This window comes from Strigops habroptila, chromosome 11, assembly GCF_004027225.2.
Source record: "Strigops habroptila isolate Jane chromosome 11, bStrHab1.2.pri, whole genome shotgun sequence".
Lineage (NCBI taxonomy): Eukaryota > Metazoa > Chordata > Aves > Psittaciformes > Psittacidae > Strigops > Strigops habroptila.
This window is the reverse complement of record NC_046360.1, coordinates 27403630-27421928: the sequence shown is the minus strand read 5'-3', so window position 1 is coordinate 27421928 and position 18299 is coordinate 27403630. Positions and strand designations below refer to the sequence as shown.

The following is an 18299-nucleotide window of genomic DNA, read 5'->3' as shown; positions in this document are numbered from 1 at the left end:
GGTGGACGGAAACCCTGTATCCATCTCCCTGGCTTCCATGGCCCAGGAGCACGGCACGGCTTCCTCTGAGCTCCTCACCTCTATCTCCTGCGGGTGAGGAGGAAAGCTCGTCCTGTCACATAGGGGATCGCTCCCCGGCGAGGTTTCGCTGCTGCTGGTCACGGCGAGGGTCCTGGGTGCCATCTGTGTGGTAAGTGCGCCCGGGCTGTGCTAGCAACCGGGTTGCAAACTTCACTGAATCGACGGGGTGTTGTGTAGTAAACCTCGTTCCTCATTCCCCACCGCACCTCGACGGCGGCGCGGCGCCGGTTCTCCGCCTCCTCTGCCCCCTCCCTCGGGCGGGACCGCCCCGCCGCCAGGCCGTGCCACGACAGCCCCGGGTGGCCCCGCGCCCCGCCCCGCCGGTCTAAGGCTCGCCACGGTTCCGTCCTTGAGTGACGGCGCTGCGGGCCCTATGACCGACGGGCGGTCCCGCCTCCGGCTCGGCTCGGCTAATGGGAGCCGGGCGCTCCGTGTTTCCCTTCCGCTGTTAAAGGCGGCGCGGAGCAGCGCGGCGGGGGTTGCCGTGCGGGAGGGGGAGCGGGCGGCCCCTTTAAACTATGCGCGCGGTGTGCGGGCGACCATGCAATGGCGGTCGGTGCTGCTGGGGCTGCTGCTGCTGAGGCTGGCGCTGCAGGCGCTGCTGGCGCTGCTGCCCGCGCTGGCGCCCGGCCTCTGCCTGCGCCGCCGCTTCCCCTTCCCCTTCCCGCCGCCGCCCGGCGCCGCCGGCTCCTCGCACTGGGGCTCGCTGCTGTGGCGGGACGGCGATGGCGGCGGGGCGGCGGCGGGGGGTGACGAGTACGAGCGGCGGTACAGCGGAGCCTTCCCGCCGCAGCTGCGGGCCCGGCTGCGCGACGCCGCCCGCGGCATGTTCGTGTTCAGCTACGACAGCTACATGCAGCACGCCTTCCCGCGGGACGAGCTCGACCCGCTGCACTGCCGCGGCCGCGGCCCCGACCGCCGGGACCCGTGAGTGGCGGGGGGGAACCGGGGCGGGCGGCGGTGGCGGGGGGGAGCCAGGCGCGGCGGGGCCTGACGCCCGGCTCTTCCTTTCCAGCTCCAACCTCAACATCAACGATGTCCTGGGGAACTACTCGCTGACGCTGATCGACGCGCTGGACACGCTGGCGGTGAGTCCGCGGCGGGGCCGGGGGGGCAGGCGCTGCTCCTGCAGGGAACGCTTCCTTCCTTCCTTCCATATGTCCGTCCATCCATCCATTCGCGACCGCCTGCTTTGTTGTACGAGAAGGCTTCGGAGTCGCCCCGTTAAATTTAACGCCCAGGGAAGTTCGGGAGGCTCTGAACTTTGCCAACTGAACTTTGCTTATCAGTTCAGAGGTACATTAATGTAGCTGGGATGTATTGGCACAGAGTCATTCTGCTAATTAAACTTGGAAAGCCGTGTCTTGGCGGGATATAGACATTAACATCTGAAAGGCTCAAGTCGGTTGATGAGAGGCTTTTAGCGATGTGACACCCCGGATGCTCTTGGGCATGTATGAGTTTCACTTGCTCTGTTCTGTTAAGCTGTGAAATCGGTGCACGTTGCTCTCAGGCAGGGCAGATTCTTGGCCGCCTGGAGTATCACTGATGCGCTGGATCCACAGTTCATTTCTCTCCTCCTCTGCAGAAGGTGGTGTGTGCAAGGACTGTATGTGTGCTTTGTGTTACAGAATACTTGCCACTGCCACAACAGAATTGCAGCTCTGTGGTGAGGAAGTCTCAGCTGTTTAACTGAACAGAACTGAAAGCAGGAAGTGAGGACAGTGTTGGTTTTAACTGAAACAGTGGGTAGGGATCCATGCTGCGTGGCTGGTGGTGCATTGGCTAAACAGTTGCCTTCCTGTGCTCATTCACCAGTGGCTCAGTGTCCTATGCATACTTTTTGGGACAGTACGTGACTTCCTCAAATATAAAGCTTCTGGTTCCTAGAGTCTCTTGTGTTTTGGAAGCTTCTGCATGGAGAAAGCCTGTTTTGCTCTTTGTCTTGCTCAGATCAAGCATGTGAATGCTTTCCTGCTAGGTCTGGGTTGCAGAAAGAGCAGGCAGGCTGGCACATGGTGCTTTGATGATTAAAGTGCTAGGGAGGTTTCCTGTACACCCAGCCTTACCACGAACTAATGCAAGTGGGACATTGTGTTTTTCTTCTATATTCCTGTTTCCTTTAAGCTGGGGCTGAATTTATGTCTGTCTCTGGATATAGTGGAAATCAATTGCTAAGGTGTACCTAGAGAAAACTGGCATGGGGGAACTCCTGGGCATGGTGTGCAGTGTTGAGTAAAAAGCCCGAAAGGTTGGTCTTCACCGGTCAAATAAATGTCAAATCAGACTTCATTGTTGTGCAGGCTGTGTTACCTTTTAAGCTAAACTTGACTCTTAAACTGATAGTTCAAGCAGTGTGCTAGATCTTAAGAGTTTGTAGACTTTTGCTCTAAAAGATCACCCATAAGCCCAGTATTGGGGATGGAAGAGTACATGAGTGCATAGGTTGGTAAAACAGACAAAAATATATCTTTGTGGATTTCCCTGTTTTAACATACTTCTCAAAAATGCACTTTTACATGTCAGTAGGATGAGTAACTTTCCAGAAAGACTTTTTAGCAGGAGCTTGAAGTACTCAGTTCTGTGTCTGGTTAATATGATTATTGGTCTAAAACATGCACTTGTCATTCTCTTCCCCAACCCTCTTCCAAACCAATTAAATAAAATAGCCTTGTTTTTGTATAAAGGTAATGGGAAACTCTTCGGAATTCCAGAAAGCAGTGAAGTTGGTGATTGACACAGTTTCATTTGATAAAGACTCAACAGTCCAAGTTTTTGAGGCAACAATCAGGTATGTTGCTCTAAGTTTCTGTCTTTAAATCAATAACAAGATTAAAGACTTGGTGTGCATATATGGCAGAAACCAAGTAAAATCATTGATAAGGATGTCCTTGGTATGCTTTGTTCCATAATTGTTACTTAAATAAGTTGGTTTTTAACCTTTTATGAAAACCAGGTTTTCTCTGTTTTGGTTTTCTTCCATGGACCTGCTTGCTTTCAGTTTTGTTTTAGACAAAAAATAGGCCTGTCTTTCTTGCAGATGGGTTTAAGATACTGTCTGATTTTGAACGGCTTCATTTTCTGAATGTCATAAACAGTCTTTATTCAATTGCTGCTTACCTTGGTGAGTCTTTTTTTTCCTAAATACTGAGTTTATATAACAACCTTACTGTCATTTGCATGGGCAAGGAGGTCTTCACTCATAAATACACTTGGTATGTTGTAAGAAGCTACTGGGTTAGGTAAATTTTGCAGAACTGATTTTTGAGGTTGCTGTGGCTGATGTGACTTCCAGATGTTTTCACTGCTGGTTGGGAAAAAACCAGATCTCTCTATAATACCTGTAAGGTGCACAAAATAATGCTTCAATTAAACATGATACTGGCAAGGGTTTAGCTGAAGAACAAGGTTCAGATCAGATTTAAAAACTGAAGATCCTTTCCTTTTCCCATAGGGTTTTGGGAAGCCTGCTTTCTGCCCACATAATAATCACAGATACCAAACAGCCTTTCGGTGATATGACCATTAAGGATTATGACAACGAACTGTTGCATATGGCTCATGACCTAGCAGTGAGACTACTTCCAGCCTTTGAGAACACCAAAACTGGAATTCCATATCCTCGGGTAAGTGAGCACACCAGCACTGTGGGGAAATGATCTAAAAGTAGTAATTCACCTATCCTACAACTCAAATTCTGTGCCCTGTGTGTGCCTGCATATGTGTGCTGGGGTACTGAACCTGCTTGAAATGACATTAAAATGGTGTGGGGGGTAACTGTGCTAAGTTATGGTGACATGGACCATATAAGTTGCTCCTTACGTCTAGGAAATGTTTTCTTTAGGCTGTTTTTTCACTCTGTATGTATTGTTCTATACGAGTCAGTGGTCATTGGTTTCTGTGCTCTTTGGTTGGAACGTGCCCTTGCCCCATGGTTTCTTCCTATATATCATGCGGTGACAAACAATGCTGTCATTAGGGAGGTTAATAAGAAATACTTTAAAGGTAAATAGCATAGGAAAGTGACTTTATTGGTGACTTGGTACTAAGATAATTGTGATAAAACAAAACTAATCTAAAATACTTGTCATACTAGGCTTGGTATTTGTAATTTGCTCAGTGAGTACTCAAGAATACTGTGGTCTTCTCGAATACTGTGTCCTTCTCCTTGCACACGCAGTTCACAAGGAAAAGGATGTCAGTTCTAGTGGAACAACACTAAACTAATTAGCACTTAACTGATTACTTTCGATTTCTGAGCACAGCAGCATTGCTTTTCTTCCAGACCTGTCAGCCTGTAGAAACATGAACTTTCATTTCTGTTCAAAGTCTGGTAAATCAGTTGAGGGTGGTGTAATTTCTCTTCAACATTTTGTTGCATGGGGAAGTTCAGGAGCATTCAGTGAGGAAACTCTTGGTTTCAAGAGCACTAAAAGATGGGGAGCAGTACTGCCATCACCCTTGGAAGAACTTGAATGTTTAGTAGAAATGATGAAAAAGTGGTCTGAAATTTGGGATGATTAGCAAGTAAGAGAGTAGCAAAATCAGGATTGCCCCCATTAAACATGATGTTAAAGCTGTAAAATATATTTCAGGAATTCTTCAGGAAAGCTTTTCAACCAAGCAGTGATACCCCGGCTTTCTAACTATATACACATTGCATGCTACATATTGCAAAATGTAATGAAAAGGCTTTAAATATAAGACTGCAGATGGGAGCACAGCTGCATGAGGTGCAGCCTGCCTTATCACTGTTGGCACTCTCTTTACCTGCTTCACAGGTCAATCTGAAGAAGGGGGTACCTCCAGACAGCAATAATGAAACTTGTACTGCAGGAGCCGGTTCCTTGCTGGTGGAATTTGGGATCCTTAGCAGGCTGCTTGGCGATTCCACGTTTGAATGGGTGGCCAGGAGAGCTGTCAAAGCACTTTGGAGTCTCAGGAGCAATAACACTGGGTTGCTAGGTAATCTCCTCTGACGAGATACTGTATTGACTAGCTCCGTGTTTTAACCTACCTCAGTTTCGTGTAGCAGAATGCCATCATGCTACGAGTTTCTTTCACATATCATAAACGTTATCAGTCTGCTTCCTCTGTAGCTGTTAAGTCATGCTCTCCTTGTGTACTTGTGGTCTGTGTTGATCAAATGGCACCGTGTAATTTTGTAAGAAAAATGGAGTATCTGAATGAGTTCTTAGGACACAGGTCTCCAAAGACACGTTTTTTTATGAAACTGAGGTCCTTGCATTTGTATCCCCATTAATATAATTTAGATTGGCAGATGACTAAAAGTACTTAAGACAACTGTATGTGTGTGCTAGTTCCTTGGATGAATGCACTGTAACACTTCATTTTGATAGTAATCTTTGATCATTCCTCCTGAAGACTTTTTTGAAGATAATATTTTTAAGTGCTGGTTCTTGATTGCTTTTCTCTATTGTACTTGGCGACTTTAGTCTAAACTTTTTGTCTGTTCTGAAAGGAAATGTTGTGAATATTCAAACCGGTCATTGGGTTGGAAAGCAAAGTGGATTGGGAGCAGGATCGGATTCATTCTATGAATACCTTCTGAAGTCTTACATCCTCTTTGGAGAAAAGGAAGACTTGGAGATGTTCAATGATGCTTATCGGAATATTCAGAACCACTTAAGAAGAGGGTATGTTATTTCATATGAGTATCAATTCCTTAAGCAATGACCCAAAGCGAGATATGATTGTACAGTGTTTTGTGTCATGCTCTAGAAATCAGTGTTTTCTTTTTTTCTTTAAAAAGCAGTATCTTATTTCCGTGGTAGTCACTGTGGAAATAAATTTTAATGTTCCTTTCTCTCCTTGGTCATTGGTGTGAAGAAGCTAAACTGGTTACCATCCAAGTTAGTAAATGTTCAGCTGAGAGAAGGCTGTAGAACTGCAAAGGAAATATATTAAATTGGCTGGTTTAGTACTTCTTAAGGCCTGATCTTTAGCATGACTTTTTGGTGGAGATTCTGCTGACATAACTTTAGGATATGATGTACGTACCTTTATGAATTAATTTTTCTGTGAGCATGACTGACCTATTTGTTCTTTTCAAAATGGGTTTGAACCTAGCATGACAAACGTGTGGCTTATTCTCTTTGCTGGTGGCAGTGCTGTGAAATGAAACATGCATCGTGTTCTTCTAAAATAGTGAATATTTACATGCGCTTATTGTTACTTGGCAGTCGAGAAGCTTGCAATGAAGGTGAAGGTGACCCTCCTTTGTATGTTAATGTAAACATGTTCACAGGACAGCTGATGAACACGTGGATTGACTCTTTACAAGCCTTTTTTCCTGGACTACAGGTAAACTTCCATTCTGTTCAGGACAGTGCAACACAGTAGAGGGGTGTCAGAAAGGCTCCTTCAAATCCTAGGCTGGCAATGAGTCTAAGCATCTCTTCTGAGATGAGCATCAACCTGCAGGTTTACATCTGGCTGCTCTGGTAAGACAGTCTTAGGGCAGTTCTGCTTCTGCATCAGCATAACAATATTGGAAGGCCTGGCCTGCTGCCTCCTGGATTTGAGATACTTTTAATTTTCCTCATTTTTTAACCTTAGCATTTGTATATCATGCTCTGAGGCTGAGCTCTGCTAAAGCTTTTGGTGCTAAGGAATTAATGTATTAGCTTTCTTTTGTGTGGGGGGAAGAGGGTTGGGGATTTTTTTCTCTCTCCTTATGAGTGGAGTGTTTTATTATACGGCATGTTCTTATACAGAGTGGAAAGTAATTTGCTGGCTTGCAGTATTAAGCCTGCACGTTTATGGCTGTCGTTGTGCCTAGGTATTGATAGGAGATGTGGAAGATGCTATTTGTCTCCACGCTTTTTATTATGCCATATGGAAACGATATGGAGCTCTCCCAGAAAGATACAACTGGCAATTGCAAGCACCGGATGTTCCCTTTTATCCGCTGAGACCAGAGTTAGTGGAATCCACATATCTTCTTTATCAGGTACTTGACTTTTCTGAGCTTATAAGCTTATAAGCTCATGTTTTGGCAAAAATGGTTTTGTTCAAAAAGTCACTTTTTCTACCTCAGCCTCTGGTCTGCTAAAATCTGGTGCTTCAGGATCTGCCTGTTCTTATATGGAGGTCTCTGTTTAGACACTAGATTGTTGTGCAGTGTAGTTGCTGTGGTGTTTGCTTTAAAAATAACTTTTTTATATAGGACAGGCAAAAAGGAGACTGAATGATCTTTGAAAAAATTGCTGGCAGATTTTTACAAGGTGGAGACTTGTGACTTCTTAATAGAAATTGTTGGAGTAAATGTAATAGCTTTCCTTGCTATATTGTCTAGGCAGAGGCTCCAACTGGCAGGAGATACAATAAACTGAAATAACTCTGGCTGCAAGAAAGCTATCCAAAGAGTTTGAATTTACTACATGTTATATTGATGTTTGCACTAAAGCAAATATGAGAAGCTTGCAGAGAGTAATCTAAGTCATGTTCCTATAAAGCTAAATTTACTATAATGTATGAGAATCTGATAGTAGAAGGCCTTTGTTGAAATTGCTGATTAACTCTTGTCTGTCTTCATTATTTAGGCCACAAAGAACCCGTTTTACCTTCACGTGGGGATGGATATTCTGCAGAGTTTGGAAAAATACACAAAAGCGAAGTCAGTTTTCAATGTTCTTTTGTCTTTTCTTGCTGCTATGCACGTATATTTTATTATATAAATATTCTACAGAATCTGATCTGCCAAATGTATATAAACCAGAAAACCCATGAAAGCCACAAGTGATGATTTATTTATTGAGCAATAGTTTCTGTCTTATCTGAAAATGAAACTACAGTCCAGTGACAACTTTATGGCTTGGGAATTTTATAACTACTTTGCAAAATGCGCTGTTGATGATCAGTTGCTGAAAGCTGGTAAATTAGTAGATGTTTTTTTCTATGGATCCTGCAGGAATATTTCTCACATCATGGGCCCATGATGTGTAACTAAACTGGAAGGATGGCTTCTAAGGCAGATGCTGTTGCATACCAGCTTTTGTTTCAAGACAGTAGCAGTGAATCCTGACTGTAATACTGAGAGGCTCACAGGGAAGACAGTGAATTTTTCTTCCAATTATTGATATTTACTGATTTTGTAGACAAGTCTGTACTAAGCATAGGACAGTGTAAACCAGTACCATTCTGCAGTTAAATGGTATTCAGATGCTGTGTAGGGGATTGACTGAAAGAATTACAAGTGCACTGTGTGACAGCTTGCAGCTTTGTCATTTGTTAAGTGTTGGGGGGAGAGTGGGTAGCTCGGGAAGAAACCTTTACATGAGATCAGGTTTCCAGACCTGGGTTTCTCATGTGCTCAGAATGGGGAAATTCCCTGGTTTGTGCTGGGTGCTGTGAGATTATCTTGCTTCTTCGAGAGACTCTTAACAAATCTGCACAATGGAAAAGGTGAACCACAGGGTCAATGACTGCAGTCTCATCAGAACACCAGAAAACGATAATCAGTGCTTACTAGTAAAAAAAGGCTTGTTTCATTTTAACTTCACCCCTAGTGACAATTGGAGTAGTCTGAAGTTAAGGAATATTTAGGGAGCGCTTCAAGATCAGAATGTGTGTTAACTAAACCCAAACCAATCTTAAATCTTGCAGGTGTGGCTATGCCACATTACACCACGTTGTAGAGAAGACAAAGGAAGATCGAATGGAGAGCTTTTTTCTCAGTGAAACATGTAAATACTTGTACCTGGTACGTATATGTTCATTTCAATGATACTCTCTTGCATCTGCTGCTGAGCTTTTAGCTAAATTGTTGCTCGTAGCCATTTTGCTTGCCTCACAGCAGCCTCCGATTTCTCCCCATCAGGTTTTGGCAGTCCTTTACTTCAGAAAAGCAAATAAATCTGTGACTGGATAGAAACAGTGAATGCCAGCCTAGCAATGCCAGTATAGTGCAGTGTAGGAAAATAAGGGCAGTTTAAGTTGTGTGAAAAGTTTTTGTTTTGCCTCTCCCCTTTTAACTGCTAAAATAAATCGCTTGCATTAAACCGATTTATTTCCATTTGCTCTATCAGTAGTTTCCCATTTAGCACTAAGAGGTATGCTTTTTGCTTGATCCTTCAAATGCATGAGTGTGTGCTTTTTAACTTAACATTGATGGGACATGAAGAATGTTGCGCACATACTAAAGCTGTCTCTCCCATCTCTTGTTTAGTTGTTTGATGAAGAAAATCCAGTGCATAAATCTGGAAATAAGTATATGTTTACTACTGAGGGGCATATTGTGTCTGTAGATGAACGTTTTCGTAACTCACTGTGGCAAGACATCCTCCCTGGAGAAGAGGACGCTGCAGAAAAGATTAATGAGTTAAAGGCAGTCAACTTCAGCTCTAATGTAAGGAATACACAGATTGTTTCTGGTTGCGTGGCTGGAGAAGGGATGTATGTTGAACTGGGTTAGGCAGTAGAAAAAGAGCCATTTAGAAGTGTTACTTTAGAGCTCTGCAGTGTTTGCTTTACAAATGTCAAATATCTGAGAAGTTGCCTTGTGAAAACCACTTTAAGTAGCAGAAAGAATGGATTAGGATAATGTGAGAGTGATTACGTTGAAGGTAAACCTGTCTCCTTTTAAGCATTTTGCAGCAATTAGTTTGTGCTTTGTTAATTTATTTCCCATTATTTTTCCCTTCCCCTTTTCTTCGCCCTTCAAATTTTCCACTATTGCTGTGATGGGGAAAGAGAAAAGCAGAAGGTTATTTAAACAAAACTTTTCTCTCCTCAGAATGGTTTTGAGGCATGTAAAGGTGACCTTTCTTAGCTAGGCATCAACTGAGTGCAGAGCTATGGATCCAGTGCCTGTCACCAACCAAAATAGATATGCTTTTAATACACAACAACTTTTTTAGATCTCTGCTAGTAGGTTCTAGCTGGTTCCTTTCCTCCTCCCCCCCAATCTTGCAGAAAAAAGAGCATTATTTTAAATGTTCACAGTTGTCATAGTGAAGGAAGTCTCAGTTGAATAACAAGCTGCAGTAGTTTGGCATGTATTTGGAAGCTTGCAGCCTGCACTGGGGAAACACTTGCTGTTCATTTATGTGGTCTGTGCTGTAAATTTGCAAAGAGCGAGAGAAAGTGAGGAACAAAAGCTCTGTTGGGTACAGTTTTCTGTACTGGGAGGAAACGTATGGTTACTGATGCTGAAATGGTTACAGAGGGTATGGGTTTGACTGTTTTCATATATTCTTACTTTGTTGACAGTGTAACAGAGTTCCTGATGAGAGGAGATACTTGCTGCCGTTGAAGAGTAACTACATGAGACAGATTGATCGAATGGTGGGCTTGATCTGAATGGTTCTTCAGAGTAACTTTTACTGTATGTCAGGAGGAGCATGGGATTTGACTGTAGACATTCCTCTCCTCTTCAGCTACACACCTGCATATGCTGAGTCACTTGGGTTTTCCCCATGCTTGTTAGTTTTCAGTTATGGATGTGAAGGGAGATCAAGTTCTCTTACGAGTTCAGTCTTCTGAACTGTGGTAACTTCACATGCCACCTGAATAGAGATTTCTTTAAGACTTCCTATGAAAAATGTTGGAAATGAAGGCTGGATATACTTAAAAAAAAAAAATTGGCATGTGCCACTTAGCTACCTCTTTGTAGCTGTATTACGAATGTCTCTTTAGAAAAGGGTCTGGTATTTAATTTGAAATGATTTTGGGATTGGGGAAGGAATGGGAAAGTGCAATTTCTTACACCAAGTTTTGACTATTGAATTACTCTGACTAGCAATACACAACCTTAAGTACTACTCAGGTAGGAACCCACTGGTAATGGGTTTTGGTGAAACAAAATCGCTCTATCTAGAATAGTATCTTGAAAAGATAACTTCTGATCATGTAAAAAGCTATCAGTATCGTCATGATATCCCTCAGTTATATGGAACTGCACAGTCTCAAGAGCCTGTAGCTGCAGAAACCAGTAATGAAACAAATCAGGTGCCTTTTTTTATAGGGGAATGGAGGGGGGAGGGAAGAGGAAATTGCCACTCAGCTTTCCAAGCAGCTAACTTGATATAGCTTAGCTGAGCAGAAGTTCCAAAAGTTGCGTTGTCTGCCATGTTTTCAGTGCCTTTTCCAGGGAGATGCTGCTAAGAACTGGTATAACAGTACATGAAGAACAAACAATTTCACATTCCTGTCAGCATTAATATATTAGTGCCTTAAGTTTTATTCTCTAGCAGGAAAAATTGAGCTTGTTTGGGAAGATGGATAAAGTATTTCTGATCAGCTGGTTACAAAATACAGCTGGATCCTAAAGTAACTTAAAAAGTAACTTGCATATGTGACAGCTTGTCTTTTTCTAGGATACTGGAAGAATATCAACCTCTGTGCCCATCCCAAAGAATATTTCTGAATTTTATTAATCTGGGCTGAATTTATTCTCTGCGTCATTGCAGTTAGTAAAGAGGCTGCCTCTGTATCGTCCTAGAGGTGGAGGTAGAGGTCTGAGTGTGCATTGTGCCAACTTCCCTGTGCCTGGACAAACAGAACACCTCTGTGCTCTACAGTTTAGTACATGCCACTGTGATGGGTTCGTCGCTGCAGCAGCTGCCAATGCTGACTGCAGTGTTACCTGTGCAGTGTACCTGTGGCCTGTGCCTTGTGGTTCCAGTGAGGAATGGTGAGAACCTGCGGTTGCTGCATCCCACCTTCTTGAACTGCAGCTCAAATATGTTTGAGGAGAAACTATAGACTTTCAGGAAAAGAGCAGTTAAATTCAAGCAGGGTTGTTGAGGGTTGAAAACAAGCGAGGCCAAAACAGCTTGTTCTAAATATAACAGATGTTTGGTTTTTTATTGGTTTTGGTGGTGGTTTATTTTTCGCCAGTGACTCCCTGTTGCTTACATGCTTTTTAATTTTGACAACAGTTGAAGTAGCTGAATGTTACTGTTGGGTTAATTATTTTTAAATTAAGGCTTAAATATAAGGGCAAACTTGATCTGCTGTATTTTCACGTTCTTATAACAACATCGGTTTTCATAAACCAGATGGTGCAACTCAGAGCATTTCTAATAAATATGGAGTGATGAAGAGGTTACTGTTTGAATCTTTTAGTATACAGATGCATCTCAGGGACTTCGTTATAGATTCTTCTATTCCATTATAGTTGGATCTTGTATTCAGGCAAAAAAATAACAATCCTGTCTTCTTAGTCTTACTGTGTGTGTTTGAATGGGAGGGAGGGTTGGAGCGGGGAGAAGGAAATATGTTAAGATTTCACAAAGTATTGCAACAGATGGTTGCCTTGATTCAATTCAATACAGGAGCTACAATTCCAACTCCTGTAGAATTGGCTTTGCAAACCTGTTACTGGAATGTCTTAGTTGCCTATTTAAAAGTGAAACATAAATTCAAGGTGTTACTATCCAAAGAGGTATTGGAGAGGTTCAAGGCAGAGCTTCTTGGCCAGTAAACATTGCCTGGGCATGCAGGTACACTTCAATCTGTAATCCTGTAAAGAAGTGCAGGAGGATGCTTGAAGGGAAGTGCTTTCTGCCGACTGAGGGAGGCAAAAATATCTAGGCTTTCTGAAATGCTGCTGCTGGGCCAGATCTTCTAATTATAGCTCTAAAATGACAAGTGCTTGGTAGCCTGGAAGCCAAATGCAGTGTTCCACAACTGGCCATTTAAAGTCATGGCATGATGGATGCTGCCCTGGGTGTGCTGGTGGCTGCTTCTGGTCATGATTTTTCCCTGCCTTGCAGTTTAGCTCTCTGAACGTGCATTTCATTTCCACTCGTAACTGCCTCTCAGTGTTTTGTGCCTTCTGCAGCACCTGAGCCCTGGTAAGGGTTCCAGCTGAGTGTTACGTACAGAAATCTGTTTCAGAGTTTTCCTCAGCGAATTACACAGCTATAATGAAGTTGCACAACTGTTCTGCCACCGTGATTTTCCCTTCGTTTGTATATTGCCAGAAATAGAGTGAAAGGTAGAATGGAACAGTATTGGCAGGTATCACAGCTTTTCAGCCCTTAGTGACTTGGACCATTAGTTACAGTGCCAAATATTATATGGTGAGCTTCTTGTTAGAAACCGCATTGAAATTTGTGTTGTGAAGGTGATCAGTCATCTTTTGTAGGAACAGTTTTTGTCTACAAGGAGACTGGTGCTGACTCCGTGGTAAAAGACTTTGTATTCTTTACAGAGCCAACTTTTCTTCCTCTTTGTTTTAAAAATGCTTTGATACGTTTTTAGTCTGTAATGACAGGGCACATGCTATGCACTAAAATTGAATCTTTTATGTAAGTCAGTGATACCAAAATGAAATTGGTAACACTGTTGGAATAAGTTGCTGAAACAGACTTTTGTATTTCTTGGTATAATGTGCAATATCAACTTTTCCTAATTAAAAATGCAATGTATGCGTAATTGTTTTTCCATGAAGTATTTAATTGTGGATGGGAAATCTTTAAAAGGACCAAATGCTCTTCATGAAATGTCCTGAATTTTCAACACTGAGCTTAAATTTTATGAATCTGCATTAAAAAATAGTGTATTTGACCATTCTTGTTTGTGTTTTCCTTATAGTATAGTTCTTGTAAGGTCATCATGAAGCTTGCAGGTGATTTCCCAAGTGCAGGGAAATGAGTGTATATAGCTGATCTTTGCCCTTCACCAGACAGGGAAACTTCAGCAGTTAAGTAGAACTGGGAGTAGGGGTGAGTAAAGGAAAACATAACCTGAAGTCTGTGTGCAAGCAGATTCGTGGCTCTCATTCAAGTCCTCTGTGAGTTGGCCAATCTGAAGAGCTCAAGACCCTGATTTCAGTGAAATAACAGAAGTCCCTGCTGAGTTCTCTAGTTCTGTTGTAGGTGTCTATGGCAGTCCTGCTGTGTGGGAAGAGTGGAAGTCCCCGACTGTGCTGACGAGAGGGTTGGCTGGGAATTCACTTGTTCTGTGAGCCAGCCTTAGTGATGAACTGTCACTGCTAAGAGTGCTGCTGTCTATTATAGCAGATACAGTTACTCCACTTTCTCAGAGGTTAGGCATACTGCTGGGTATTCTGGGGAGAAAGAAAGAGACTGTCTCAACCAGACTTTGACGAGTCTTTATCTCCAAGGATAGCTTGGCTTTGTCTTCACCTGAGACTTGGTTAGCTCAGGAAAACATAATTGAGGTGTGCAAAAAATAGCTTCTACTTTCCCTCTGGGAAATTATTCTTCTCAGCTGTATCCTTGCAGTAACACAGAAAATAAGTTAGTGGTTTGCAGAAGTGATTACTCTCTGGGGTGGGCTTTCTTGGCAGCTTCGTCTGCCTTGATTACTAGACACGAGATGCTGCCTTACGCATGCTAGATTTTCAACTAGTTAGAATAAGGGATGGCTCCTTACTGCAGGAAAATTAAAAAAGAACCTCCCAAAACAAAAAGCCTGCCCCTTCACCCCCTGAATAATGGCTGGAGGGGCAGCCTGTGCTGAAAGCAGTGATTTGATGTGGAAAGAAGAAATAAAGCGTGGCAGCATCAAGCTGTTGGCCTTGTGAGCAGGTAGCTGAGTCTGGGTAAGTACTGACCTACCTGCTGGTGTTTCCTGATACCGCTTTCTTAAGTCGGTCTGTGAAGAACCTAGTGCAGGTGGGAATTCTGCGCTGTGAACCTCACTGGGCTGTTCTCAGTCTGTGGGTAACTGTACCCTGGGAAATAGCTTGTGTTGTGTTTAAAAGCAGGAAGGTGGAAACAAACTATCTGACCGTCACTTTGATTTTATTTTTCGCTTGTTTGGTTGTTCGGGTTTTTTTTTTTAATTTCTCCTGGATTTTCTTTTTTCTTCTTTGATTGACATTCTTTCTTCTGTTTTCTGTTTTGTAGTCTTGATTCAAAGGCTGTTGAAGCTGACAGGACATTTTCTGTTGTCTGTCTTGATCAAACTCAAAGTTACAGGGAAACATCTATTGAACATTAGTGATTAGATTTTTGCAATGTTTATGAAGTTGCTTTGAATTTTTAGATCAGCATGATGAGGTTTTTTGCACATCTTCTGCTACTTTTGCTGGGTTTAGACTTCTAAGTGTCAATTCTGAAGTAAGTGTAAATGGGCTGAAATCTAATTTTGGGGAAGGAATCTGAGCTTTAATGTTTTCCACTGGGGTTGTATGTTTACTAGTGGTATCACTGCCCTGAGCTGCTATTTGCTGTCTGTCCATATCTTGCCTTGCTTCCTTATCTGCTGTTGGACAGTTGGTTGGTCAATGTGTTACAGCTCTGAAGTCAAGTCAGTGTTTTGATTGCAGTTTCTTTTAAGCCCACATTTAAGCAAATGCCTCAGAAAAGCCACTCTTCCCAAGCTCGGTTTTCTGGCAGACTTGAGTACAGTAACATTGTACGTGATAAAAGATCTAAAGTCCAAAAGTGTGCGTGTTAACTCGTTTTTTGGGGTGTATAATGCATCAGGCTAACCTAGTTTTTAAGGCTAAAAAGTGACTGCCAGTAGCTGTAGCCAAAGGTCTTTAGCTTGGGTTCCTGTGTGTTTGGTGGCAACGCTGCATATCTGATCTGCTTCCACCAGAGACCACTCTTGTGCCACTGATTGGAGATTTCTGTCGTACAGCAGCAAAACAGCAGTAGTATCTTCAAGGTAGAGTGTCGGGAAATGTAGTTTTATAGCTTTGTGGAGCATTGCTTCTCCCTCGGGCCGAGCTGCGAAGTGTTAGGGAACGATGAGTGTGAAAGGCAGGGATGTGTCCTGCTGCCAGCCCATCCAGCTGCATTGCTGCTGTGCTTCTCCCCACGGGTGTGGAAAAACCACCTCTTCTAGCTCCTGGAGATATTTACTTTTGTCCTTGATTGAAACTACTTCTAGAGAGAAATTTTGTTTTGCCAATCACCACTCACATCGTTCATTCACCTAAAAGAGACCAGCAAGTGTTTGCTTAAAGCTGCTTTGTACTACTTTTGCCTTATTTGTCCCCACTGAACTTACACTGATGAGAAAGCCATTTGATTGGAAAGATTATATTGAAAACCACCTTTATTTTCCCAAAAGATAATGCAATCTCTGTTGCCTTAAATTTTGCATGGCCATAGAAATGGCAATTTGGGAGAGCTCTACCCTTATTAGCACAACTTGGCATTCCAGTAAGGAGAGTTGGTTGCTCCCGTTTTCCGGGAGGAGACAGCAGGTTTGATTCTTACAATAGTAACTCCATGAAGTTCTGTAAAGTCATTTTGTATTTAGGTAGTGCTAATAAGGATGAAAAAGGTAAGTCCCAGCCATAACTAGTGAAGATGCTCTTGACCTCCCCTCCTGTGAACTGCACATGCGCATAGCTTTGGAGCCAGGGTAGGAGCTGCAGTGATGGGCGGGGTGGAGTGGGACAACTAGGACCAACCACAGCCTGTGCTTTTTAATCAGGGGTGGATTTATCAGGTCTGGGAAGGAGCACCATGTTCCAATCTCCAGGAGAAGCAATTAGCATGGATGAGAGAACCCCAGCGACCTCCCCTGCCCTTGGGGAGAGCAGAGATCACCCTGCCCACTCCCTTGGCAGGGCTATTCTTGGTGGGCATCGCTGTATGTTGTTAGAGGCAGATCATAAAAGACAGAATCACTTGAAGTAGGTGCTCTAAAACAGTGGAAAAAAACAGTGTAGAGAAAGGGGGGAAGGGAAAAAAAGGGGAGGAAATTAGGGGGAAAAAAAAATCACTTTATTAATATTTTGGAATAATTGAAATTACTTGCCATGTAAGGCCCAGGGGCTTTTGCAATAACGGCAATCTGCATACTATTAATTTTTTAAAATGCTCATTTGGTGGAATAAGTAATCCTTAACATTAATAGCTCTTGAAAAGTACTGCGAATCATTATCTTCATCATGTAACAGTACTGCTAGCAGTCGGGCACTGTATGTTTTTTGTCAAGGACCTGCATTTCGTTAACTTCAAATGAAATACAAAACTCTGTTTTGAAAATATATTGCTTTTTCCTCCTGTTTTACAGAGATTGTTTTTTAAAGCAGCCTTCAGGAGAAAAAATGAACTCTAAAAGGAGTTTTTAAATAAGCATTTTTAATAGAACAAATATCCCCTTGCTCTTGGATGTTGCTTAATGAAAAAACAAATTATGCTGTAGCTACAGATTTTTGTATTTTCTTTGCAAATGATTACTCCTCCTTTCCTTTTACTTCCATACCCGCAGCTGTGTGTAGCACTGAGACACCACAGCAGAGCCTGGATCTGCCTTTAATGCACATCAACAGGCTTTTTGCCATCTTAATGTGCTGTCATTAAGCAGTATGGTACTTTGCGGAGTGCAGTAAGAATAATTAATCTGTAATTCTGTGAAAGAAAAATCAGATCCAAGTTGAGGTTGGTTGTTTTTTTCCCTAGCTTTTTTCCCCCCTCTCTCTGCCCCACAATACAAGCCCCAGCCAGTGCATTTTTCACCTGATTGCACAATGACTGGAGACTGACAGGTTGAAGTTCTTTGCTGCCCACTGGGGCAGAGCAGGTTGCATGATACGATGCAAAGCTGCATGGACAGGCAGTGACACTTTGATGGCAGTTTTACACTCACCAGGTCACTGACGTGGGGTGGCTGCTCTCTGAGATAGTAAGCAGTGGAGATGCTGGCTGGAAGTGAGAGGCTTTGGTATTGCCACCTGCTGAGCCCGTCCTGTCCCCTGTGTCTCAGCTGGGGAAACTCTGAATGTTTCTCAGGCTGTGTGGGAGAAATGTGCTGATCATTGTTTGCTGCTGCAGCTGCCAGCCAGAGCTAGTGGGCACTGTCCTGCAAAAGACCTAGAGAAAAGCTCCATAAGGATGCTGGAATCGATGCTTTTCATTTAAAACAGGTGAAATGCCTGAAAATAGTTCAACTATGGCATGGATGTGATTGTGCCTTGGAGTAGGTGGAAGGGTCTTGCTGCTGCTTCTATTACAGCTTGGCTTTCAGCTTCATCATCTTTGTGGGGCAGCTGAAAGGGCAGCCTTCCCAAAGGCTCAGATCTTGACAGCTGCCAAACCCATGAGAAGCTCAAACAATAGCAGCATCCCAGAATTCAACTAAGAGCTTTGAATAATACCTGTTATCACCCCTGGCAGTCAGTGGAAGCAGGACATGGGGCACTTGCCTCAAACACAAGCAGACTCGGGGCTGGAATCACTGTTTGTGCTCAACCCATCAATGTGGAAAATTCCTCTTCATTAGGGAATGCAGGTGAGTGCACAGCCCTTTTCCTTGTTTCA

The 18299-nt window shown here is 43.2% G+C and overlaps 1 protein-coding gene across 1 annotated transcript; it reads left to right on the top strand.

The window, feature by feature from the left end:
* Nucleotides 1-521: 521 nt before the first annotated feature.
* EDEM1 (ER degradation enhancing alpha-mannosidase like protein 1) lies at nucleotides 522-13622 on the top strand. Its single transcript, XM_030501453.1, has 12 exons — nucleotides 522-1008; nucleotides 1097-1169; nucleotides 2769-2872; nucleotides 3536-3707; nucleotides 4863-5046; nucleotides 5564-5738; nucleotides 6285-6405; nucleotides 6884-7054; nucleotides 7647-7720; nucleotides 8710-8806; nucleotides 9272-9451; nucleotides 10315-13622. The coding sequence occupies exons 1-12, from the start codon at nucleotides 623-625 to the stop codon at nucleotides 10402-10404; spliced, it is 1827 nt and encodes a 608-aa protein (XP_030357313.1). The 5' UTR covers nucleotides 522-622; the 3' UTR covers nucleotides 10405-13622.
* The last annotated feature ends 4677 nt before the right edge of the window (nucleotides 13623-18299 follow it).